Source organism: Mixophyes fleayi, chromosome 8 (genome assembly GCF_038048845.1).
Source record: "Mixophyes fleayi isolate aMixFle1 chromosome 8, aMixFle1.hap1, whole genome shotgun sequence".
Lineage (NCBI taxonomy): Eukaryota > Metazoa > Chordata > Amphibia > Anura > Limnodynastidae > Mixophyes > Mixophyes fleayi.
The window spans coordinates 24,188,129-24,215,105 of NC_134409.1; the positions used below are offsets into that span (position 1 = coordinate 24,188,129).

At 41.7% G+C, this 26,977-nt stretch overlaps 3 protein-coding genes across 10 annotated transcripts in view; 2 read left to right on the plus strand and 1 right to left on the minus strand.

Annotated features, from left to right (window-relative positions):
- The window catches only part of SSBP3 (single stranded DNA binding protein 3), a 32,553-nt gene extending 28,792 nt beyond the window's left edge, over nt 1-3,761 (plus strand). For all 4 annotated transcript variants that reach the window (XM_075182126.1, XM_075182128.1, XM_075182127.1 and 1 more), the window contains exons 15-17: nt 66-94; nt 464-565; nt 2,379-3,761. In XM_075182126.1, the coding sequence (XP_075038227.1) occupies nt 66-94; nt 464-565; nt 2,379-2,408 (161 nt within the window). In that variant the 3' untranslated portion in view covers nt 2,409-3,761. The remainder of the gene's footprint in view (nt 1-65; nt 95-463; nt 566-2,378) is intronic.
- A 4,527-nt stretch (nt 3,762-8,288) lies between these two features.
- On the minus strand, nt 8,289-15,932 carry MRPL37 (mitochondrial ribosomal protein L37). The gene is made up of 7 exons (XM_075182142.1): nt 15,578-15,932; nt 12,761-12,944; nt 11,648-11,763; nt 10,079-10,264; nt 9,675-9,829; nt 9,210-9,413; nt 8,289-8,423 (listed from the first exon to the last, which is right to left on the minus strand). The coding sequence occupies exons 1-7, from the start codon at nt 15,897-15,899 to the stop codon at nt 8,346-8,348; spliced, it is 1,245 nt and encodes a 414-aa protein (XP_075038243.1). The 5' UTR covers nt 15,900-15,932; the 3' UTR covers nt 8,289-8,345.
- CYB5RL (cytochrome b5 reductase like) overlaps nt 15,852-26,977 on the plus strand; it is a 39,050-nt gene continuing 27,924 nt past the window's right edge. For 4 of the 5 annotated variants that reach the window (XR_012678467.1, XM_075182145.1, XM_075182143.1 and 1 more), the window contains exons 1-5: nt 20,754-21,211; nt 21,782-21,930; nt 22,602-22,689; nt 24,620-24,724; nt 26,425-26,628. Coding sequence is in view for 4 of the 5 variants with exons in the window: in XM_075182145.1 (XP_075038246.1) it covers nt 20,960-21,211; nt 21,782-21,930; nt 22,602-22,689; nt 24,620-24,724; nt 26,425-26,628 (798 nt within the window). In the remaining variant the exon portion in view is untranslated. Of the gene's footprint in view, nt 15,970-18,662; nt 18,735-20,753; nt 21,212-21,781; nt 21,931-22,601; nt 22,690-24,619; nt 24,725-26,424; nt 26,629-26,977 lie in introns of those variants that run through there. The other variant, XM_075182144.1, reaches the window with a different exon arrangement.

Consider the following 26,977-nt stretch of genomic DNA (forward strand, 5'->3'; position numbering starts at 1 on the left):
TGTTTTTTATGAATTTTTGTTTTACAACCTTATCACAACGCTTGTTTGGTTTTTCCTTTTGTTAGGGTCTGGTGACATGGACGGACTCCCTAAGGTGAGGTCTTACACAATGTATCCCTCTCCATGTGTATTGTACTGTGGCCATAGATAGAATGCTCACATCTGAGTGCACTTTCTGTGTCCTGAAAATTCTACCAGTTCCCTACAGAAGACTGATGTATTAGAGACGTTTACTGCCACAAAACCTATAGTGTGGATCTATTTACTTTAAATATTTAATTTCTGAACGGGTTGACAAGGAAAATAAATAAAACACAAAGTAGTTTTGGGGGGTCCTCGGAGGGAAGCTCCGGACTTGTAACGGCTGCACCCCTGCTGCTGAACAGGAGCGTACTATGTAGGCTATAAAAATGATTTCTTCTGAGTCTCATGTTGAATCTTATATGTTTGTTCCCCTTCCTAGAATTCTCCAAATAACATAAGTGGCATTAGTAACCCTCCAGGGACACCGCGAGATGACGGAGAGTTAGGAGGAAACTTTCTTCATTCCTTCCAAAATGACAATGTGAGTATTCTGTGCGCAGCCGTTAGACCATACCACCCAACCTGTCTGTCCCTGTTGGCGGGACGGGGGCGTGGCCACATTGTGGCGGAGTCGTGACCACGCCCCTCAGAGGGCTCCTTAGCGCTGTAAAGCATTAGGCTGCCCATTAGATACCTCCCTTCCCGCAACATGATCACCTGCGGGGCAGGGACAAAGCCCTAAAATCGGGTCCGTCCTGCTGAAATAGCGACAGTTGGGAGGTATGATTAAAGGGACTTGCTTGTTTATTTCTTCCTTAACGTCTTGTAAGGTTTAACCACAGAATGCATCTTCCCATAATGTCTCTATTAATATTTTGATATAATAGAATCATTCCATCATATAACCACTGTGCCCTCTCTCCCCTAAGCTGTACATGGTCAGCTCCTTGCCTGATAAGTGGTGTTATGCAGCCTATGCACTAAGCCAGTGTTGGCTAACTGTGACACTCCAGGTGTTTTAAAACTACAAGCCCCAGCATGCTTTGCCAATATAAAGCAGCTTATTGCTGGAAGGGTATGCTGGGACTTGTAGTTTCACAACACCTGGAGTGTCAGAGGTTAGCTAACACTGCACTAAGCAGTCCTTCTGTGATTTTTTTTTTTTTTTTTAATATCTTTTTGGAGGTAAGGCCTCCAGATCTGTACACCATACTCAAGGTGAATTCTTACCAGTCACCTATAAAGTGTCAGTATGGCCTCCTTCTTCCTATACAGCCAAGTATTCTACTGCCCGTTCTGCTACCTGACTACACGGTTTGCTTATTTTCATATCCCCTGAACTATAACTCCCCAGGTCCTCTCATCATTCATTCAGTAATCTGTTTTTAGATTTGTGTGTCCCACATGCATTATTTTACTTTTCGTGAATTAAATTTTGGATTCCACGCTCTAATCCATTCTTCTATTGTCTCTAAATCACAGCTCCATTTATATTACACTTTCTGGTGTATCAACGAACTTCTATAAATTACATTTTGAAACCAATAAAATATTGATAAATATTGGTTATAGTCTGGTTGTTTTTTGCAAAACACATGCGGGCCATTCAGCGCACAAAACATCCTTTTTTTTTTTTTTTGTTGTTTTTTTTAACATAACCTTTGTCACCAGGACCATTTATTCCATGCAGAACCAAGTTTTTAGTACAATACATTAAAATCCAAGAACATTTCCAGGTAATGGTAAAACTGGCGGCTTCCTCGGTAACATGTATAGGCAGGCTGTTGTGTGTTAAAACTATGAAGACTTTCATGTCTGATAGCCTAAGCCATGCCTGGCCATCCTGTGGCTCTCCAACTGTTGTGAAACTACAAGTCCCAGCATGCTTTGCCAGTAGATAGTCAACCGATAGCTTGCAGGGCATGCTGAGATTTTTAGTTTCACAACACCAGGAGAGCCACAGGTTGGCCAGGCCTGCGAGCAAAAGTGAGCGTTAATTTTTACAATAATATCGTTAAAAATGCGCAACCGTGATGTTCTTAGAAACATTGCGGCCAATTGAATATGTCCCATAGAATTGGATGCATGGATCATATCATCAATAACTCATCCAAATCCTACTAAATAGCATAGGAAACTGACTTTAATTAAAATTTCCCTTTCAGCACAATAATTTCACCAAGTTTTTTGTTGACCGTTGGAATCTTTTACGATCTATCAAATGATGCCCATTATTTAAAACTTGATGATATTCGTTCTGCACACGTCATGTATGTTTTGTAGCATTGCCTCATTGTAGCTGGAATATTTCTATCGACCTCACAATGCATAAACGTGATTATTCTGTCTTCCAGTACTCTCCCAGCATGACTATGAGTGTGTGACAACAGGGACAATAACTCGACCCGACTGCTGCTTGGAAGGTCACGGTGATTGCAGGAGAGAATTTTGTGGAGTTGTGGAAATTTAATTTGAACAGCTCCCCTCAGTTTCATGCAATAAAAAGCCCAAACTTTTTATTCCATCAAACACAGTACAAGAACTGTCAAGACAAGAAAATCCTGCTCAGAGGATTTGTAACTGTACAGAAGCCTTTTTTTTTTTTGGGTTATTTTTTTGCAAGAGAAGGAAATTTCAAGTTATGAATTTGATTTGCTGTCCTTTTTTTTCTTTTTTTTTTTGTCCATCTTGCCTCCAATGTTTTATGTCTGTGACGTGATATTCAAGGAGAATAGCTGAAATAGGAAACTTCATGTGTCTTTTAGTTTTTAGCTTTTATTTTTCGAATGAACTGAGATTTTCAGTTGCCCACTTCATACAGTCCATAATCACCCTCCAGAAAAGAAAAAAAAACTTATTTTTTTGTTTTTTTTTTAATGTTCTCTACTGTGCAGAAACTCTGGTCGGAAACTGCATCCTTCTCTTTACCTCATACAATACAACACTTGATATTTGTTTAAACACCTAAGACTATATATATATATTATTATATATTTCTTTTTACCTCTACAAGAGTGATAATTAACTAGGAACTCCCAGAACCAAGAGGAAAAGCGCTCACTGCAGAAAGGAATATTAATAGGACTATGCAGCCTGCGAATTTTTAAGAGGTTTGTGGCAACTTCTTGTATTAACTGGTTTCAAGCTACAGACTTTGGTTGTGTAAGAATATGAATAAAAGGTGATACAAGTGGGAAGACGGACCAGCGGGCACCAGAAAAACACTCCTGCGAGAAGCCGCCATCTTGTTTTTGAATTACCACTGCCTGGTCTGTTTCCTGTCGTACCAATGTCAGCCCAGAACAACATCGGCTGATATTAAACACTGTATTTTATTTTTATTTTTTTTATTTCCCTCGGTCTGTGTCTAACTGAAAAAGGAGAAACTTTCAAAGCGCCTACACTTAGTTTTGCTCAACATTTGCTTATTAAAAGGGACGGTCGTGTAGGATGTTGGCTGAGTTTCTGATCAAAAAATTTGTCATGCGTTCCAGTTTTGTCTTTTATTTTATTTTTTAGTTTTATTGTATTCTTTATGTCCTTTCATTTGTCAGGAGTGACTGAAGGAGGGAACAATAGCAGCTCCTCTCAGGACAATGTTACAAGAGAAATTCCTTGTGTATTTGAAAAGGGATAGTTAAATTATTGTCTCTTGGTATGGGACAGCTTGGAATGATATGGTTAATTTTTCCCCTTCTCCATGCTGTAATAAATTTAATAAATTCAAACATACACAACTGTTCATTTTTGGTGAATTTGTTTTAACGGTAATGGAATGCAATGTAAGATCTGAAAATACAAAATGGTGACCAGGCAGTAACACAGGAAGCTACCAAAATATTGTACGTACGTGTACTGTACTTCTGTGTATGTACTTGTACGTGTATGTACTTCTAACATTTTCTAACAGGACAGCTAAAGTCTAGTAGTTCAGTAGAGAACATTGAAATTGTCTGAACAGTGAAGGCAGCCATTTTGTGTCATGAGTCAATATTCATGAGAATGCAGCTTGTTAACTGACTAGCAACAAGTGACATTGCTGAGGTAATTCATGACAGATATTCACTCGGCATGACCAATATGAGAGGTCCTACCTATATCATAATAAAAATGTATTCTGGTGCTGAATTATGATAGCTAATGCTTTAGGCCATTAAATGGACGTCCATGCGGCCTAAGTGTAATAGAAAAGCAATTTCAGGTATTTTTCTGTTTTTAACACATTTACCAGGCAAGTAAAGCCACCATATGACATAAATATATGTGAACGGTGGTGTATTGCTGTTTATATGTCATTAATCTCCCCTGCAGCAGGGTGCAGTGACATGTTCTCGCTGAACTTATATTGTATGTACAGGATTCTTTGAAAATATCATCTTTGGGGTTTAGTGGTCCTTTAACTGGGTAACCGCGTAGCTCGTATTCTAAACTGAGAAATGAAAAGTCTGCTTTAAGATCAGACCACGCAAAAATGCTGGTTTATTCTGCTTGAGAATCCTTTTCAAAAATAGCACCGAGCACAATCTAAATACAAGGGTTCTTTAATATGTAACATCATTTTGCAAATAAATTTTGGAAAGTTTCTATTTCTTGACAGAAATAATGTAAAAAATTCAGATTTCTATAATTACATAATATTTCTTGAAATGTACATTAAACAATGGAGCCATAGGATTTATTAACGACAGGGAGTGACTATGTTGATTGCCTCCTGAGGTTACCCAGAACAGTGCATCTGGGCCCCATAGCAAAATATGGGAGATATACCCCCTCTAGCTCCCTGTGCCTGCCCCCCCCCCCCCCCCCCCCAACTTTGCTCTCTAAAGAGCCTCTGAGCATGCACACTCCATATGCACCCACTCAGAAGAGGCCTTTGCTCTTTTGCATTGTTATAAATATTGGTTCAGACTAAAAAATTGCATTTTTGGGTACACTTTTTAAATTGAACTCCATAGTTCTTTAGAACACTGTCAAATAGTCATTTAAGTTGCTATGTTTTGAATGAAATGGATTGTTGTATATTTTATAGTTGTGGTTTCCCACATAATCATACTATGGCTGCTATTCAACTCCTTGAACTGCCTACATTACATGGACATTCTTTTGGCACAATAACTAATGTATATTAACAGTCTGGTCAATAAATCCCTTTGTCTTCAGTGCTAGCTAGCTGATATATTGCAGAAGAGAACCTGTAAATTTTGTGTTTGACCATCTTGCATGTTAATTTACCTGTATTTTGCCTGTGACACAGATGTGCTTTCTTTATCAAGGTGTATTCTAGTAGGGTCTGAGCACCTATTGTACTATGTTCATCTCCTCCTTGTCCGTGTGTATCCTGTTTATCAGGTTGGAATGTTCACAGCCGCTGATGTGCGCTAATCATGTGGGAGGTAACTCCAGTCCGCTCGTGTGATTGTACTAGTGAGGACAGGGATACGATGCAAGGAGCCACAGAATGAGAGATAATTAGTGGTAACTACGGACCCCAGAGCGGAGAGGCTTTGTCATATGCACTTCTATAATTATACACTGTTTGTTAAAATCTATTTAATAGCACTTTTTATCAGTGATGGAAACACGTTTGCCTAAACTAGTTTCAAGGTTTGCAACCTTCCATTTTCTGATTTGCAATAATTAGAAATTAAGCAAAATGGTTTAAACCATTCCAATGTCTGTGCAGATCAAGTATGTATATTGGGAAATGCAGCGGTTTATGTAGAATCGGTCCAGTGACATATTTCTATAGTGATCTAGGTCAGTCCTTTGCATGATAATTACATTCTTAATTGGCTAGTTTTGTTTAGTTTTCCACCCTCAGTCCTTTCTATCTGGCCACTTGGAGGATGGCCTCTGCTCAATCTTCGATGTTTCACCAACATTTTGAAATTACTTTAAGATTTTGGCATTTTCGGACAACACCTCCAATTTAGAGACTTCCTCACGAATATTAGCACATTGTAACCATGTGCTGGTACTGAACACTGCATTAGAGACTTAAACTCCCACGCAGTATCTATATAAAAAAATGTCTGCTGATTGAAATGTAGCAAGTGTCACTCCAATCAGGGGGTAAATGTATCAAGCTGAGAGTTTTCTGGAGGGTTTGTTGTTTTTTTTCAATCAGATTCTAGCTATCATTTCTTTAGTACATTCTACAAAATGACAGCTAGAATCTGATTGGTTGCTATAGGCAACATCTCCACTTTTCAAACCAGCTGGAAAACTCAGCTTAATACATTTACCCCCAGGAGTTATGTTTACCACAACCCCCTCCCCAAGTCAGGATAGTTTTCTAAGTTTAGTTCAAATGTGTCGCGTTCAGTTTTGCTCTAATGTTTAGTCCCTTCTGCTGGACGTAGTGGTTAAAAAAAGATGGAAACACCAATATAAAATCACTTAGTGGGGTGTGCCGTCAGCATGGCTTGTATGCACATGGTGGTGTTGACTCTACCAATGTCTTTAATCAGCCAGGAGCGGTACAGCAACTGTTCTTCCACAAGAAATTCACTCATTAGATAGTGGAGGCTGTCAGGTATCATTCCAGAATACATGTGGTGACTTATAAGGCTATGATATAAATTTTACATCATGCCGCACATGGGCTCTATGGATGGGGTTGCTGTCCCACTGGAACACACTCCTGTGCTTGATGTCCCTCTTACCACAGGTGTTTCCATTGTTTTTAACCATTAGCAGTAGGTGTAGCTGCAGAAAGGAGAGAACATTTCTGCTCATTAATGTTTCACAGCTGCCTGTGGCTATATACGTGTTGTACGGACAAGATTGCTGCATCATTGTGTTATACAATGTAAGTGACCGCACCGTGGAGGCATCCACTTTGTGAGCTGAACTACTATACTGAGTCGGTGACATAACGGAGGTGCTGCCCAGTATTTGAGGTACTTCCTTAATGAAATGATTAGGCTACATGAATATTAGCTCAGGCCGCAAGCTGGCTGCCTCTGCTTGGTATAGATTACAAATCTCAGAACACCGAGACGTCCCTGAACCTCCTCAGAGATGTGCTTGGTCTCCCCCTTGTTCAATGTGACCGAAGTCTCTTTTTGCAGCCATGATAAAATGCCTGATCCTAAATGAATTGACCAGTTCCTACTGAGTTGCTGCACACTGAAATATTGGATAAGACCACTTAATGACTCTCTCCAGGGCAAGTAAGTGACGGGTACACTAAGGCTGGGTTCACACTCCAGAACATTTCTCCTGATGTGATATCATTAACTATTTCACCAATGACAAAGTTCCGATCAGATTCATGTGTACACACTATTGATGTTTTACACTATTTACTGTCAGATCTGTGCTCTTCATCTGTCATAACTATCTTCTGAAAAGATGCTGACTGCACACTCCTTAGAGATCTGCTTACACTGCTGCTGGCGAGTGTGCGTACACAATGCAGTATTGGCCAACATTGTTGAACAAGATTTATAGTCTGGGTTTAGAAATAAAATCAAACAATATGATGTGCTTTGGAACGTACACACTGATATCGGGCCGCCCTGTTTATCATGTAAATTGCCTGATAATCAGGTGAAAAAACCTGTAGTGTGTACCCAGCCTTAAGCTAGGTACACACTGAAGAATTTTCCAACTGAAGTGTTATCTCAAACGATTGTACCGATCGGTTTGACGATTCATCTGTACACACCGACACAATTTACCTTGTGAGCTCTGCTTTTGATCTGGTCTCTAGTCCAGAGAATGACCGCACAATATTAATTGTCACATTGATTAAAACCACCTTGTTATAGCTATCCACATATCCTAACGAATTTCTGTGACTCTGAAATTAAACATTCTGTCTCGGCACGAACAAATGAATTATTCCTTCTACAGCACTCTACATTTATTCACCGTGACAGTCATCTCTAGCATCGGCTGAAAAGAGCCCGACTCTGTAAACTCTATGGAGATTGTGAGCATGAGTGCATACACACTACGTGATTGGTTGGAAAATATTTAACCGTACAACCAACCAAATGAAACGATGATCGTCACTTTGGGACGACTTGTGACCATCGTGTCACTATACACACTAACCCAACTTCTGACCGAACGGTTGTATATCAGCTGATTTGCCCGATTATCGGACAACAATGCTCCCGTGTGTACCCGGCGTTAGATCGTGCTCTCCAGCAGTTCAAGAGATGATCCCAGTCCATGCTGGTCTGCTGACATTACATAATCCATTATGCACAAAGGTTTGCATAGATGTAGACGCCATATCGTAAAACACAATCTTGTATAAATAGTCTTGTTTATTCAATAAATGGTATATACAGATATAAACTATTCATTCAGATGGCTCCATTCAGGTACATTGCCCAAAACTTCACAAATGTTTCTGGCTTGAAACCAGCGAGTCCAGCCGGTACCTGAAATGAAAAGCAGGAAATCAGTTTTTCAGGTATCTGATAAATGTTTTCTTGTAACAACTGGAAGAACGTTGCGGTGGTATTATACAAGTCTGCAAGATAAAGCCACGTGGTTTTTTTTTTTTCTTCTTAAATATATAGAAATAAGAGCTAATGTGTATACTGTCTAACTGCACCTTATACCTATCTTTTCAGGTACATAAGATATATTCATCATCACCATTTATTTATATAGTGCCACTTATTCCGCAGCGCTGTACAAAGAACTCACATCAGTTCCTGCCCCATTGGGGCTTACAGTCTAAATTCCCTAACACACAGACTAGGGTCAGTTTGATAGCAGCCTATTAACCTACAAGTATGTTTTTGGAGTGTGGGAGGAAACCCACGCAAACACGGGGAGAACATACAAACTCCTCACAGATAAGGCCATTGTCGGGAATTGAACTCATAACCCCGATGCTGTGAGGCAGAAGTGCTAACTACTTAGCCACCATGCTGCCCATAATTCACTAATATAATATAACCCTTAAAGATTTTGGCCTGTACAATTTCTTCAGTTTCAGGTAAATGATAAATACACTTTCTAGTAAGGTCAATCTAACAAAGGATTAAAAGATAGTCTTGCGGAATATTTAGATAAACCCACTGGGACTGTTTTTAGTTCTTTACAACTCTCTGAGCTCCAGTATAACTTATGGTCTGCATTAATCTACAGAAATACTTAACGCCACTGTTTTCCTTTTCTAAACTGTTCACAACCGCTCTGGATCCCGCACTACCTACCACAACCACTTTCCTCTTAATCGTTGCTTTCGCTGCCACGGTATCATACAGCGCTTGGTCTCCATCCATCCAGACAATATTTTTAACACCGTCATTGGATTCTAAGTCTAAGGTGTTGAGCTGCAGCACCAAGAAATGGAACAGTTGCCCATCAGTGGAAACACTTTGTACTACGATTGGTTGCGGCAAAGTTTTTGCATTCTCCTGAAAATGGGTAAAAAAGAACAACACCTATTTAGCCCCATATGTGTAACAAGAAGAATCAGACATAGGCATCCGGGGCTCACCAGCTTGTATAGATCTTTATGAGAGCATTACATTTAAAGTGCTACATCAGCTTGAGGATAGCCAAATTCTGGGACCAATATTCATGACAATGGTTCTACACCAGCTGGAGAACCATAGGATGTTTATCTGATCTAATGTAGCCAGAAACAAATGCTCAAAGTAGAATAAAGAACTCACTCCATAGAGGTCCTTGGCTTTAGCCACAGCAGTACCGAAGGCAATCATGATCATTTTGGCCCTGAGCTGGTCAGGAAGGAATTTCGCTTTGGTGCTGCAGGGTTCCGTGAGATATATAGTATGAGGGTGAAAGAATGGGAAGCCGGTTCTAAAACCTGTAGCAGGGGTACAAAATTATATGAAAAATAAATTGTACAAGAACAGTCATACTAATAAAATGTAACTTCATTTAGATGGCAACAAAATTTGCTTTTTAGAGGTAATAAAAAATTGGAAAAATCTGATATTTGCAATTTAATCCACTGTAGAAATGTGATTCATCTGGGTGCTGTACCTAGTTCCAGCCTTCATGTGTTCATCTATGTGTGATGCTGGGGGTAAGGCATTTATTTATAGTTCCATACCTAAATCGTTCCGTTCCTTATATACGTTCACTTCCTGTAAATCGATAGCAGGGGACAGCGGATACAAGGAATCCAGGGTGTGCTGCTGGGTGGCCTCAATCTCGCTGGAGGAAGCCAGTGGTTCAAACGGGGTCTTGGCGCTCATCAGCAAACCATTAGCACCTCTCACGTGATAAAGTGTTGATTCTGCAAAACAAAACTTTATTATATAGATACATCCATCCACACTGGAAGTGTATACACAATTCAGAGCCATTTCTTCCATTACTGCAGTAAGATATTTGCCTTGAAAGGCACCTCTGAGGAATAACCATACTGATAAAGCTGTATGCATCACGGTTCTACATTTTTGCAGTGAAAAGTGTAGTGGTGTCCAAGGATTGGAGATCCTACGGATCATGGACAATACGTTTGTCCACTGGCCAAGAGGCCAGCAGCTGTAAGCACATGTACCAAGTCATTGGTAACTCAAGGATAACTCCACCACTCCCCACGTCAGCAAGGTACATGGCACAACACTTCATTGTCTCAAAGCACCACCTCTGCTTTCTCCTGTTCTTCTGTCTGGGTAAGAAAAGTTTGTCAAAGTCCAACCTGCTGGCTTGGACTGTATCCAGAGCACTATTTGTTTTAATTAGTTATTTTTTTCCTACACTACTTGTATATTCAACTTTCACTTATCTGGTGAAGCTCTGGCAAATTCCAGGGTAACACATTTCCTTTTGAGGAGGGCCTGAGACTCGAACGCCCCCAGCACACTTTACAAACCGCCTTTTAATCTTGTCCAGTGCAAATTGGATTAATGACTATATGTCTTGCTGTAGCCATGCCAGAAAGCCTGGGCTTCTGGATCAATGTTTGACAAACAGGAAGCAATTTGCACATTATTATTGTCCAAAATTCCTTGGTAAGAGTCAATGCCTTCATTCTCTGGTTCTGTGGAACACTTGTGGTTGTTATACACTAGTTATGAACAATTCATTAGAAGAAAGCTCTTACTGCTTTCATTGCTTTATAACAATGTTTCCAAAAGTCAATCCTCAGGTACCTCTAACAGTGCATGTTTTCCATATCTCCTTGCAGGAGCACAGGTGTAGTCATTAATGTCTGACATTATACCACCTGTGGATCTGTTACAATGTATCAGTCAGTAATGAACACACCTGTGCTCCAACAAGGAGATATGGAAAACATGCACTGTTAGGCGTACCTGAGGAGTGAGTATGGGAAACACTGCTGTATAATGTTATAGGAGGTGATTACACTAACTAAGCGTGCTGTGCTTTGGCCTTCACTCATTGCTCAATGGACATTATTATGGAACACTTTCAAAATAAATAACAAGAGGGTAAGCACTTTTTCTGGAGTACATAACACAGACATATTGGAGAGGAGGAAAGGTGATTCTTGCAGTTGGCAAATTATACCTTAGAAAATATATAAATATACTACATAAAATTACCTAAAGCTAATAAAAGTATTTATAATGTTTAGCAGCAGAGTGTGCAATGCGATACATATTCATATATACAAGTGGTGGGGAGTTATAAGACTTTGCATGGCGCTTACCCTTTCGCCAAGATGTTGCCAACCGCCAATTCTCTACAAAGCTCCTCTGGGAAAGGGCGGGATACGTACAGTTCTGTACTCGGCACAGATGCAGGAGCCCTTGTAACAGCTTCGGACTTCAAGGTGAGAGAAATAAGCAAACTTACTCTAATGGAACACTATACGGAAAACAAATTACTGCTTAACGCTTGTTTGGCTAACAACAAGTGTGGTCCCAGGTTTCAAAAACGCTAGATAGTGTCACTCTAAAGGCCTGGTACTTCCAATGATAATGTGGTTGAGATAATTTTACCATGGTTGAGAGGGAGCAGAATAAACAGACCACAATGTGCACAAAAAAAAATCTGGATACAGAGTACAAATAAATTAAATTGTAGAGAATATTTTTCCTACCAACAATTGAAAGTGGAGTCCACCTTCATTTAATACTACATGCTAGGCAGATTTGTTTGTTGTCATTCCCCTTTAAAAAAAAAAAAACCCCAGCATTTGTTGTTGTTTGCATTGAATACAATTATGAGATTATTGTTGTATACAAGGGAAATGTGAATACCCCTGCCTACAGAACTCCCCCTTTACATTCTGAATACCCCTGCCTACAGAACTTCCCCTTTACATTCTGAATACCCCCGCCTACAGAACATCCCCTTTACATTCTGAATACCCCTGCCTACAGAACTCCCCCTTTACATTCTGAATACTCCTGCCTACAGAACTCCCCCTTTACATTCTGAATACTCCTGCCTACAGAACTCCCCCTTTACATTCTGAATACCCCTGCCAACAGAACTCCCCCTTTACATTCTAAATACCCCTGCCTACAGAACTCCCCCTTTACATTCTAAATACCCCCGCCTACAGAACATCCCCTTTACATTCTAAATACCCCTGTCTACAGAACTCCCCCTTTACATTCTAAATACCCCTGCCTACAGAACATCCCCTTTACATTCTGAATACCCCTGCCTACAGAACTCCCCCTTTACATTCTGAATACCCCTGTCTACAGAACATCCCCTTTACATTCTGAATACCCCTGCCTACAGAACTCCCCCTTTACATTCTCAGTCTGTTTTTATGTTTGATGGGGAGCTCTCAGCTCCTCACACTTACCAGTACTCCTCTCTCTCTTGCTCTTTTCCGGTGGTGCTCCATAAGCAGGCATTGTAAATGACATTCTGCACCAACTCTTCATGATTTGGGAATTTGAAGGCTGGGTCTTCACATATGTTCAGTATCCTCTGTGGTAAGCCCTGAATTAACTTGGACTTTGTCAGCCAAAGTGCTTGCTTTACACCTGAGCGGAGAGAGGTATGGCTGTACATAGAATGTGTGACATCCAAAAACATTCTTTACGTGTAATTGTTCAACACAAGTGGTTCATGCTGCAGTTTTACTAAATGCCTTCCTAATAATAGAATATAGTTGGGGGTGTCTCCGCAGGGACCCCATCATTCACTGTATTTAGCAGGGTCCTGGGACCCAAGTACATAGTCATGACTTCTGCCCGTCTCCTGCTGTGGCAATGCTAATCTCTGTAGCAGGGGAAATGCAACTCCTAAGGTTTTCAATTAGGTACTCAAGTGATAATTGAATGTATTGCTGTCAAAAGCTTATACAAGTATCAATGTATGGCAAATACATATGACCCAATGTCTAATATTCACAAATGTTTTCAAATTTGGCACTGCAGGGATCAAACTGTAAGCATTTTAGACCTATCAAGAACTCCCGTTATAATTACTACACAGCAACTACAATTTTAGGTAGTGTCCTACACAACTTTGTCCCTGTCCAATCTAGTCCTGGGGGTATATTTACCAAACTGCGGGTTTGAAAAAGTGGAGATGTTGCCTATAGCAACCAATCAGTTTCTAGTTGTCATTTATTTAGTACATTCTACAAAATGACAGCTAGAATCTGATTGGTTGCTATAGGCAACATCTCCACTTTTTCAAACCCGCAGTTTAGTAAATAAACCCCCTGGTGTCTGGCCTGGTAATGATGGCCAAACATAGGCAGAATCAGCCAGTTAGGAGATATGGCCAATTCAGCCACACACGAGGTGGACCAAACTGCACAGACCTATCCACTTAGCTTTCGGACCGAACAATCAGATCAGAGGGGACCTCACACAGGAAGGTCAGCGGCTGACTATCAGATTTATATACGTAAGCATCCTGATCCAAATCAAACAAAAATTCTTAATAGTCCACCTAGAAGAGAACCAATGTACCATTCCATAGCTCATCTGTTATGTGTAACTATACAACACAATGCCAACCACCATAAAAATTCTTCACTAGCAAAAAATATACTACCAACCAGCATCGCTTTTGAGATATTATACTAACATTTATTCAAAATTATTAAATTAACACCAGGGAGAGAACAAAATAATGTTAAGTAATTGGTTTCCTGATCTACACTGTCTTGTAACCAATGATGTGGATTATGTCAGTAGATTCAGTGAAGGTTGTAAACATTAATCTACACAGCCATAAGAGGATAACACTGCAGGGGCCCATCTCTAACAAGGTATCTTATATACAAAATACAAATATCCAGAGAGAGCCCACATCCACTCAATGTGTGTAGGGGTGCACGATGGCTTGCAGAGAAGAGAGGGGGCAGCATGAAGACCTGTCACTATGTGGAGAAGGGAGGGGGCACGACGACCTACCACTATGTGCGTGTGTGGGGACGGGGGCACAACAACCTGTCACTATGCTTGTGTGTGTGTGCGTGGGTGGGTGGTATGGGGCACGATGACCTATCACTATGTGGAGGGGGGGTGCACAATGGTTTGTCACTATGCGGAGAAGAGGGGACACTATAGCCTGTCACTATGTGGAAAGGTGGGGGGCACAATGACCTATCACTATGTTGAGGAAGGGGGGGGTGGCGATAACATGCCACTGTGTGTGGGGGGGGGGGGGGCACAATGGCCTTTTGTTATGTGGAGAAGGGGGGGGGCACGAAGTGTGAGGGGTAGACGGGGCACAGTGACCTGTCACTATGTGGAGAAGGCTGGGGGCTCGGAGCCCTGTCACTATGTGGAAGGGGGTGCACAATGGCCTGTCACTATGTGGAGAAGGGAGGGGTCACAATGGCCTGTCATCACTATGTGGAGGGGGAGTGCACAATGGCCTGTCACTATGTGGAGGTGCACAATAGCCTGTCACTATGTGGAGGTGCACAATAGCCTGTCACTATGTGGAGGTGCACAATAGCCTGTCACTATGTGGAGGTGCACAATACCCTGTCACTATGTGGAGATGCACAATAGCCTGTCACTATGTGGAAGGGAGGGGACACAATGGCCTGTCACTATGTGGAGGTGCACATTAGCCTGTCACTATGTGGAGGTGCACAATAGCCTGTCACTATGTGGAAGGGAGGGGACACAATGGCCTGTCACTATGTGGAAGGGAGGGGACACAATGGCCTGTCACTATGTGGAAGGGAGGGGACACAATGGCCTGTCACTATGTGGAAGGGAGGGGACACAATGGCCTGTCACTATGTGGAAGGGAGGGGACACAATGGCCTGTCACTATGTGGAAGGGAGGGGACACAATGGCCTGTCACTATGTGGAAGGGAGGGGACACAATGGCCTGTCACTATGTGGAAGGGAGGGGACACAATGGCCTGTCACTATGTGGAAGGGAGGGGACACAATGGCCTGTCACTATGTGGAAGGGAGGGGACACAATGGCCTGTCACTATGTGGAAGGGAGGGGACACAATGGCCTGTCACTATGTGGAAGGGAGGGGACACAATGGCCTGTCACTATGTGGAAGGGAGGGGACACAATGGCCTGTCACTATGTGGAAGGGAGGGGACACAATGGCCTGTCACTATGTGGAAGGGAGGGGACACAATGGCCTGTGACTGGGCACAGCCTAATGACACCTCCACCCTCTACCTCCGAGCAGCCGGCATTTCGGGTTGAAGACGTAGGACGGCTCCTCCTTGTACAGCTCCATCTCCTCCGCGGGAGGGGAGTGGTAGAACTGGGGGTTCCAGTCCACCCTCCAGGCGGTCAGCCGGGGCCTCGCCAGCCAGGGCACATAGTAACCCCGGTCCACGTACGTGATAGGCTCCAGGCCGGGGATCTCCACGGGCTCCTTCCTCACCCGGGGCGGTACCTTCTGGTTCCTGCAGCGACCGGCTGACACACTGAGAGCACGGAGCCCGGTGCTCCTGCCGGCTGCGGACACTGTGTGGGTGAGCATGGCGGCCGCCATCTTACCGCGCTGTGGCTGATGGGTAATGAGTGACCTATCAACTTCAATGTGCGACCAAATGATTCCTAATATGAGTAACTTCTGTGCTTCTCTCTGTATATATCCCGGCACTTGGTCACTGTACACAGTTTTACCTTCCCTGATGTTTGCTTTCCTGAAGTTTATATTTTTTTCACAGCCCCTCGTTATTTAATACATTTCACTGTTCAAATTTACATTTTGCCTACATTTATGCCACAAAAATGACCCATGTACAGTACTTTTCTTTTGCTGCACAGTACTTGTTTGTTGCATTTCATTGCAGTACAGTAATTCAAGTTCCAATCACACAAATATTACAAAATACTCCACTTCCAGTATATAGGACTGGCATTGTTTGTTTTTATTCTTTTTTTTCCAGAAGATATCATTGTATTTTAATGCACAGTGGTGTTTTTTATTGAAAGGTTACATGTGTACACTTTACATGTTGAGAAAAGACAATATATTGCATTATTTTGTTAGGGTATGAGATGTTTTTAGATCTTTCTCATATTTTACACTTTTTTGATTTTTCACCAGTTTTTCCTGGTCCTTTGAAAAATATAAATTAATGTAGTTGTATATGCAGTATGGAAGGAGAAAGGTACAGATGGAGGTGAAAGATGGGAATTTTTAGCACACATATAGAAAGTTATATCTGAAAAGATATAAAAAACAATGGTGGTGCTTCAAATTGGTTGTTTAACTGTTGTTTGTAGCATATACTGCCACATAATATACTGAAAGCCATTCTGTATATATTGCTATATAAACATATTTCTTTATTAGGCAATTTGATAAATCATCATCATCTATTTATATAGCGCTACTAATTCTGCAGCACTGTACAGAGAACTCACACCAGTCTCTGCCCCATTGGAGCTTACAATCTAAGTACCCTACACAGACAGACACTAGGGCAGTGGTTCCCAAACTTTTGCAGTTCGCGGCACCCTTAGAGTCTCCAAATTTTTTCAAGGCACCCCTCCAAAATAATTATTGAGCAGTCCTGTTTTAGAAGTAGTTGGGTCAAAAAATTGTAATAAGTATTTAGGCCAGGACAGAAATACTTATTTAGTTGTATGCAAAAATGCCCCCTCTGCATCCAGACACTCTGCCCCCTCTGCATCCAGACACACTGCCCTCTCTCACACTGCCCCCTCTGCCCTCTGTCACGCTGTCCCCCCTCCTCTGCTCTGTCACGCTGTCCCCCCTCCTCTGCCCTCTCTCACAATGTCCCCCTCCTCTGCCCTCTCTCACAATGTCCCCCTCCTCTGCCCTCTCTCACAATGTCCCCCTCCTCTGCCCTCTCACATGCTGTCCCCTCCTCTGCCCTCTCACACGCTGTCCCCTCCTCTGCCCTCTCACACGCTGTCCCCCTCCTCTGCCCTCTCACACGCTGTCCCCCTCCTCTGCCCTCTCACACGCTGTCCCCCTCCTCTGCTCCTCTCACGCTGTGTCCCCCTCCACTGCCCCTCTCACGCTGTGTCCCCCTCCACTGCCCCTCTCACGCTGTGTCCCCCTCCACTGCCCCTCTCACGCTGTGTCCCCCTCCACTGCCCCTCTCAAGCTGTGTCCCCCTCCTCTGCCCCGCTGTCCCCCACCTCTGCTCTCTGTCCCCATCCTCTGCTCTCTGTCCCCATCCTCTGCCCCGCTGTCCCCCTCCTCTGCTCTCTGTCCCCATCCTCTGCTCTCTGTCCCCATCCTCTGCTCTCTGTCCCCCTTCTCTGCCCCGCTGTCACCATCCTCTGCTCTCTGTCCCCATCTACTGCTCTCTGTCCCCCTTCTAGTCCACGCTGTCACCATCCTCTGCTCTCTGTCCCCCTTCTCTGCCCCGCTGTCACCATCCTCTGCTCTCTGTCCCCATCCTCTGCTCTCTGTCCCCCTTCTCTGCCCCGCTGTCACCATCCTCTGCTCTCTGTCTCCCTCCTCTGCCCCGCTGTCACCATCCTCTGCTTTCTGTCCCCATCCTCTGCCCCGCGCCAGGCGCCAGCCATAAAAAAAAGAAAAGAACGCAGAAACTAACCAATCCGTTGAGCGCCGGGACCCAGCAGCCTCCTCTCTCCCGCAGCAGCTTGTTACTGACGTCGATATTCAGTGACAGCAGCGGGAGAGAGGAGGCTGCTGGGTCCCGGCGCCCGACGGATTGGTAAGTTTCTGTGTTCTTTTCTTTTTTTTATGGTTGGCCCGCGGCACCCCAGTGACAGCGCCGCGGCACCCCTGGGAGCCGCGGCGCACACTTTGGGAACCGCCGCACTAGGGTCAATTTGATAGCAGCCAATTAACCTACTAGTATGTTTTTGGAATCTGGGAGGAAACCCACACAAACACAGGGAGAACATACAAACTCCACAGATAAGGCCATGTTCAGAAATCAAACTAATGACCCCATTGCTGTGAGGCAGAAGTGGTAACCACCTTGCCACCGTGTTGCCCCTAAATCATATGGAAAAGCTTTAAAAATAGTATCCATATTGTAGTTACAGGTGCTGAAATATTTAATTGGTGAGAGCGGTGTTGTTGAAAATCAATGAATTATTTTTCAACTGATAATTGCCACAGTAAACTAAGGCCACATACCAACTGGTGTAAAATCATGCTTTTACCAGTGTTTTTAACTCTTTTTAATATATAAATTCATTATGAGAATTTTTGATTTGTTAAAGTTTTGGGGGTGAATATTTGTCTGTAGGCAAATTGTTATGTTTTCTAATTTCATGTGTGTCTCTTCTACGACATCAGTGCCTGGGTTGTTTGGATTGTGGGTAATCAATGAGCAATTACTCAAATGTGGAAGAGGCTGCTACTCTGCAGGTAAGAGCAAACACCACTTGTCATTGTAACCTTAAACTCTCTGTCGAATCTAAATCAGATTGTTCACCTGTAAGTGTTAGTTTATCAGTTATGAGCTCATCAGCTGGAGAGAATTAAATACACTGCAAGGTTTGCGTGTACAATTAGCTCTGCTTTATTAGTTACAAGTCCATATCTATATAGCAAAAATCACGTATTACAGAAAACTACGCCCCAAAAGGTTTTAACCACTCATGCTCCCTTTACACAGATGTTGCTCTATTCTCTCACTTTCACAAAGGAATACTCCCCAGGGGGGAGTTGGCTTATCTCCTGTGCTGCCATATTCAAGGCCATGAGCACAGTCTCCTGCAAACAATGAATAACTCCTACAAACTAGCTGTATCTAATCTGTCTTTAAGCTATAAGAGAACAAAATGGCTATAAGGCAACAAGATGGCGTCAGCTTAGAAAAATCACATTTCTCATCCCCCTTCCTCATAGCCTAAGAATAACTACCTCTACCCTCCCTGCAGTTTGAGGTGAAAATAAGCACATTTTTAGCTCTTAACCTCTCTTAACAGCGAGTGATTCTTGACTCTGTCCAATGAGTTTCTCTCTGACAATCTTGCTAAACACAATGGGCCTCACAATGGGCCCGATTTAGAGTTGGATCTGGGTTGTGCCTTAACTCAAATGTAATTCGCAGGGGTAGATTCAATTCCTGCATCGTTCTTTAGAACAACAAGGCCAGCACACTATTATTGTTACTACGGTAATAGCTGCACATTATTACCAATACTGCGGTAATTTCTCCGCTGATTTTTCCTCGCAGCTCTGTGAACCGCAAGCAAAAAATCTGCATTGAAATTATCGTAGTAACGGTAATAATGTGCAACTATTACTGTATTAAAGCTAATAGTGCGTGGGCCGCATTGTTCTAAAGAACAGCATTGGGAATTGAATCTGCCATGTAGAGTTAACATAAACGTTCCCAGTATTTGTTTGCTACATGCAAAGAGCAGGTTGCATTTTTCATGCATGCAAAAAAAATTGCATTTGCCAAATTTTTGGTCCAAGTGCAAATTTGCCCTTGAACAAACTAAATTATGCCCATTGTGCTTTAAAAAATGCACCAGGCTTTCATGCCTGGATAATTATCAATGTGATAATATGCAGGCACCCTCAAATACAATATAAATAGCAAAATTTAAAAATAACATCATAATAAATGAATAATTCAATTCATAAGACAGAATACATGATTAACTATTCATTAAATAAACAAATTATTACAAATGATTAATGTCTAAGCCAAAATTACATCCATCATCATCATTTATTTATTTATATAGCGCCACTAATAGCGCAAATAGATAAATATGGTTAGCCACTCAAGTGTACGCCAACACACTATTCAAAATGCTTTAAAACACTTTAACAGTCCACCTATATTAAAATGGATGACAAACCCCACTAACATGTGTGTGTGATAGATAATAAATATGAAGTGTGGGAGCGCATCTCACTTGTAGCACTGGCTGAACTGAAGGGAGAGCTTGTGCTACAGCTGAGTTTATAAGAGCTGTAACTAGGGCTGTGCGAGAGGGGCTACCGCTCAGGGTGCAATGCTGAAGGGGCGTGCAATTTATGAATATTTTAGGTTCATTTGGTTAAAATGGAGGGCTAAGGGACCGTAGTCTCTCTTGTCGCCCCAGGCGCTAAAATTTGAAGTTACGGCTCTGATAAGAGGGCCAACTGACCTTATGAAAGTTGATGCAAGTCCCTATAGTTGAGCAGCCAATCAGCTGTCACTCTCTGATGACCACGCCATTGATAGACGTTTCCATGTAGACACGACCTAGCTTCTAAGTGACCCTGAAATATAAACTGAAGAGGTTACAGGAAACAATGGAGTCGCAATATAAATCAATATGCAACTATACTGAATGACTTCAGGCTCCTGATTGTGGTCAGTATTACTTCCCTTTATGCCCCAGACTGCATTGACCAGAAGATGGCTGTAGCTCAATTGAGTTGACAGCCCGGGATGATGATCAGGGAGAAGTGGGCAAAATATAAGTGGGCAAAATCCTGTGGATGTGGTTTGTCTGATGCAGGTTTGGTTTTACACAGCCAATTAAATATGTAAATAATAGTTATTAAAAACACCCATTGTGTAGATGTTATTGCTGCCCATAGCAGTTCCATGGATCGGTTTGGGTGTAGTTACAACCTATGCTTAGATGATACCGCACGTTTTCATCGCCTTCTCAGTGTTCCGTAACGCAAGCTTCAGACTATGCTTTATCCTGCAGAGTATGTGTGACCGTGATGCTGATTGGCTAACACTGAGACCTGTGAAACCAACCCCTGCTCAGTGCTGCGGCAGCGGCTGCTCCCCCTGCGTCTACGACCTCTATGAAGCTGAGCTGGAATCGTGGGAGAAAGCCAAAGAGAGCAGAGATCCGCGCCTCCTAAGTAAACTGAGAATAGAGGTAATAATATGGAGAGTGGGTTCATAGCACATAGTAAACGAGAACCTGTTTAAGGTAATGCAGGTTGATCCTCCAGCAGAGTCCCAGCATTTGCATACAACGCACTGTGTTTTATGTGTTCTCTCCTGAGCGGTATGTAAGCTATTATTGTCTCATTCCAATTGCAATTAGTTATTACCGTTGCTGGTATATTTATTAAACAATTTGTTGAAGCTGACAGGTGAAGTAATCTATTTGACTTGATCAGTAATTATCACACCTGTTACTTCAGAGGGAAATCCTGAAAACATGGACTGATGGGGTGCTTGATATCCGGAGCTAAGGAACCCTACTCTTTATTCCTTTAAACCATGTGGTTAGAAAATGTAAGAAGGCTTGAGTTAAAATGAATTGTTCAGTGTTGCGTTAAATAGCTGATTCTTAAAGCAGTCCTCCAGGGTCGACTTCATCTAAGAGCTAGCTTTTACCCTTCCATCTTCAGATCATCCAAATTAGATGATGTATCCATTAGAGAATTTTTTTCTATCGGACTAATAATCCTGTTGGATAACTTGTGTTTTTGCCCCACAGAACCACAACCTGCCGCTGAGTTCAGAAACATTCACTGAGTTTACGCTCTGCTTGGTGGAAGAAGAGACGGATGACACCAGTCGGTACAGGTTTCAGCTCCCAGCTGGGGCCAGTTTGGGACTGAAGTTGGGACAGCACCTAGTGTTAAGGTAGCGTGTGCCCTGCCCAATGTTATACATGTTTAAAAGGGGCTTGTCTCAGTCAGTAAGGGCCAATGACAAACTCTTCTTACTTTAATTAATTGTTAAAGAAACAGATGTCACCTACTGTACAGATAATGCTGGCAGCTATATGTGGTCTGTGTTCGTAGTTGTGACTATCAACATCACAGTGTAGCCGGTTAGAGACTTCAGCTAGATACTTTATTGAGCTATTAAACATAGTACACTGGTAATACAAACACATCATGTGACTTTTCCCCTCGTCATCATCACCATTTATTTATATAGCGCCACTAATTCCGCAGCGCTGTACACTCACTCACATCAGTCCCTGCCCCATTGGAGCTTACAGACTAAATTCCGTAATATAGACACACACTCACACACAGCGGGAGACACTAGGGTCAATTTGATAGCAGCCAATTAACCTACTAGTATGTTTTTGGAGTGTGGGAGGAAACCGAAGCACCCGGAGGAAACCCACGCAAATATGGGGAGAACATACAAACTCCTCACAGATAAGGCCATGGTCGGGAATCAAACTCATGACCCCAGCATTGTGAGGCAGAAGTGCTAACCACTAGGCCACCAGGAGTAATGTATTTAATTTGACTTACACTTGCGTTCTTACAGGATTGACATTTGTGTTGTTTCCTTAGGGGAACAGTAAATGGATTGGAGATACAAAGAGCGTACACTCCCATTAATCCCATAGATGTGACAGGCTACTTTGAAGTTTTAATAAAGGTAAATGTATATACTTATTAGTTAATCATACATTTCTCATAAGTTAGAGCTCATTCTCAGGTGGGTATTCCAGTGGTTAAATCAATTGAAAAAAATATAATAAATATTTGGTTTAATTAATAGATTTTTGTAGACTTCACGTGTACATTAAAGGTATAAGGTAGAGTCTTGTTATTCAGATAGAGAGGAGATAACAACCTAATGAGTTTATTTTTCACATTGCTGAGCTTTTACGTTGAATTTCTAATTATTTATTACAGTTCCACTTTTGCTTTGAAATTCCGCACTGTGCTTGTAAATTCCGCATTTCTTTGTTTGCAATCCCTGTTGTGATTGTGTTGGTTGGAAAGTCACAAATGGCAATGTACAAAATTCCTCAGCCTAATGTTGAGGAAGATGAATATTCCACAGAACAGCTTTGACCATTTCTCTCTTCTCTAATTAATGATTTACATTTTTTGTTCTAAACATATGGAAACTCCCAATACAAAAAAAAAAAAAAGAATAAGAAAAATTAATTCAATCTGATGTAAGCTGCACATCTTCTAATACCGTAAGTCAGTTTGCTGCCAGATTAGTTGTTATAATTGAGTTATTGTACTTAAATTTTTTATGTCTAATATAGTCTAGTAAACATTGTACCTCTAAAGTAAATGAAAATTCCCACACTGAGTTAGAGTAACAGTTTACTTTTCTTTTGTTGGCTTCTGGCTTCCCTATATAGTAGGCTACAAAAATGTAGGTGTACAAAGCTGTTCTGAGGCTTAAAAATATGTCACTTTTTTCTTTAATTGTCTCAAATGACACATATTTTACAGCAAATCGTGGCAAGTCTTAAATGAGGTTCACGTATGCAAAAATATAACATCTGTCTCTTCAGGTGACCGTTACCTTCCAAGGTATCACATACAGAGTTTACACCAACCTTCTACTGCCCTGAACAAATGAACACTTTATTTCTGTCTAAAAGAAGAAGTAAAGCCACTAATTGACATTAATATATTTCAAAGACTGTGTATAACTGAACTAAATATTTACACCTCTCTTTTATTCCTCTGTAGCAGGCTGCCATGTTCGGAGCAAGGTGCTACTCTAACATAGGCAAAGTGTGACTGATAGCTTGGCAGACTTACTTTGCAAAAGTGCACTGTTTGGATTTGTTGATTCATGCACAGGGGCAAAGATAGTAATGTCACAGTAACTCAAATTATTGCATTTCTAACTTTTTGACTTGCTCACGGTATCATTAAGACACTGTCCTCAAGATTTGGGGGAGCTTCAGCTGTATTTTATTGAGTGGGGGGTAATACATTACTTTTCAGCAGAGTTGCAATGAAATGTATATTTTCCACTTGCCATGATTTAGACAGGACAGTCCTGGTTTGAGCAATAAGCACACCCCTAGGTAATGTCATTCACCCCAACTAAACAAGGTACAACATTAACATTTTTAAAAATCCTCCACACCAAGTTCTTTTATAAATGTGTGATAGAGTGTGAAGGGATAGTGTTCCAAATAGAATCGTAGGTTACTATTACAGCCTCTTTTTGGTCTGTTGACCGTAGATTTCATTTAAATTAATAATTGACAAAATATAATAATACAAATATTTTTTGGAGAATTATTGTTGTGTTCTTCTGCTGCTTTGTGGTTGAAATAATATGTTTAATGTCATTTTATGATCACTAGTTGTATGCTAGAGAATTCAGCTGATCAGTATGAAGTGAGTTGGAAAATGTGCTGGTGTAGGTTTTCATATGCCTCTCAGTAGAACTTGTCAGCCAGCCACAACTACTGTTTGTAACTTGTGGAGACAACGTGCCTTATTTATAACTAGTAGGCAACCCTGGTTTACAGATAACAACAGTCAGATTACACTGCGCACTGTTAAACAACAAGGTTTGTGAATTTATGAATTTATTGTTTCAGATTAATGACCATGGCTTGATGTCACAGTATATAAAATGCTGGAGACAAGGAGCGTCTGTAGCTTGGAGGGGGCCATTTGGAGGCTTCTCATACAAACCAAACAAGGTCTGATTTAAAACTCATTATGTATTTACATTGTGCATAGTGTTGGGGACTATTGCAAACATACCGATATTATGAGTGTCTGCGACAAAGACATTTACGAACCACAATAAATGTGGACCCACACTGCTTTGTGCAAGTGGCCCATTTTATTATGCAGGAGAGTAAGGGTACATCAGGCTGTTACACAATCAAAGAGTGTCTTGAAATGTAATCATTTAGGAAACGTGCATTTGGAAGGTCCAAAATGCATCCCATTGAAAGTGTAGCAGTAGTCCCACAAAGCAGGACCGCCCACATCCCTAAATGCAGTTTTTCCAGCCCTGTGTCTAATTTACATAACATGGTCCGCAAAACAGATTATCATATTTGCATTTGCCTGCGACAGTGCAAACTATTTCACCCCACAGACATTGCCGTTTTGTCCCACAAACCCACGGGCTTACGCACAAAAACATGTACATTTGTGCATGACATCACAAAGCAGCATTTGCACAGTCCATCTGTTTGTCAAACTTCTAAATTAATAACGTGCAGTAATTTGTTGTGTACTGAGCAACATACCGTTATACTGAAGGGAAGGGGGGGTTGTTACTCCCAGCAACCGGTCAGGATGAAACGAATACAGATCCCACAAGCTGATAAAACATTCTCTTTTGGTAAACAATGCCCTAAATATGCTGCTCAAAGAATACAGCTTGTAAACTTGTTTGTTGAAGGAGGAAAAACAAAGACTTCTACTGCTTGACGCCAAATGCCTTAAGTTCACATTCTAGGGGCCTGATTCATTAAAGAACTTAACTTGAGAAACTTCTTATTTGAGTCTCCTGGACAAAACCATGTTACAATGCAAGGGGTGCAAATTAGTATTCTGTTTTGCACATAAGTTAAATACTGACTGTTTTTTCATGTAGCACACAAATACTTGATAGCTTATTTGTACACTGAAATTTAAAGTTGATATTTGTGTGCTACATGAAAAAACAGCCAGTATTTAACTTATGTGCAAAACAGAATACTCATTTTCACCCCTTGCATTGTAACATGGTTTTGTCCAGGAGACTGAAATAAGACGTTTCTCAAGTTAAGTTCTTTAATGAATCAGGCCCCTAGTGCCTGAATGGTCCGCCCAGTACACATCAAGGTGCACGATCACTCTCTAGGTTGTAATAACACTTTGTTCTGTTCTAGAGTGATTTTTAAGCTAGTCAAGCAGGGCTGACAACCCAAGTTAGATGAATGATTTCTGGTTCATATATTGGTGCATCAGTATGACAGACAGGAGCTTCACGTCACTGCTCTGTGCTGTTAGGGAACTCTGCTCCTTTCACTGTCAGTCTGTGGCTTCCTGCTTTCTTCCATACCCCATCTGATATCAGTGCTCAACCCTTGTCCTATGTACAGCCCTTCCTTACTAGCATAATCCCACAAGATCAGTACATTCATCTCCTGAAATACTCTGTGATGCTGTAAGCATTCCAGTGATCTGATTGACTATTCGGTCTCCACCCACTTCATAGCTGTACAAGCAAGAGATTAAGATGGCATACAGCAAGTTGGTTTGACCATAGTCACCATACACCAACACACCATAAAAATGTCCAAAGGACCATTCTATGTCTAGCTGTACAGGTAATTATTTAGCGATACAGTATAATATGATATTCACTCCTGGTCAATAGTATCTGTCTTCTTTCTCTTAGTATGGGGAGCTACTTATGCTGTGTTCAGGAACAGGAATCGCCCCAATGCTGCCAATCCTGGCCTATGTGACAGACAATGAGGACGATGAAACCTTCATCACCCTGGTCGTTTGTTCTCGGACTTTTAAAAACGTTTATATGAAGAGCTTTCTAAAGGAACAAGCAAGATACTGGAATGTCAGGACTTTCTATGTCCTTAGTCAGGTGAGTACAAGGTGTTGGCTTCTATGCCGGTGATGTTGGCAAACACATCATTTGTCATTAATAGGCTTTAATAATAATTGCTCTTTTTGGCTGATGGCTACTTAGAGAATGCTTGTCATGTATACTGAGGCTGTACCAAGCCAGCCTTTAAGAGCCAGCTTTGTGTAAAGTGGCAACCATTTTCTCATATTCTGTCATAGTATGAGGACATTAATCTTCTTGAATTCTTAGACCTCAGGAGATTGGGACCTCCTCTCCAAAGCCCATTTCCTCTTGGCTACATATCATCCTTTATTAGGAAGCGCAGGTCTCCGGATTTCTATTGTTGCAGCACAAGAGGAATCCTTGA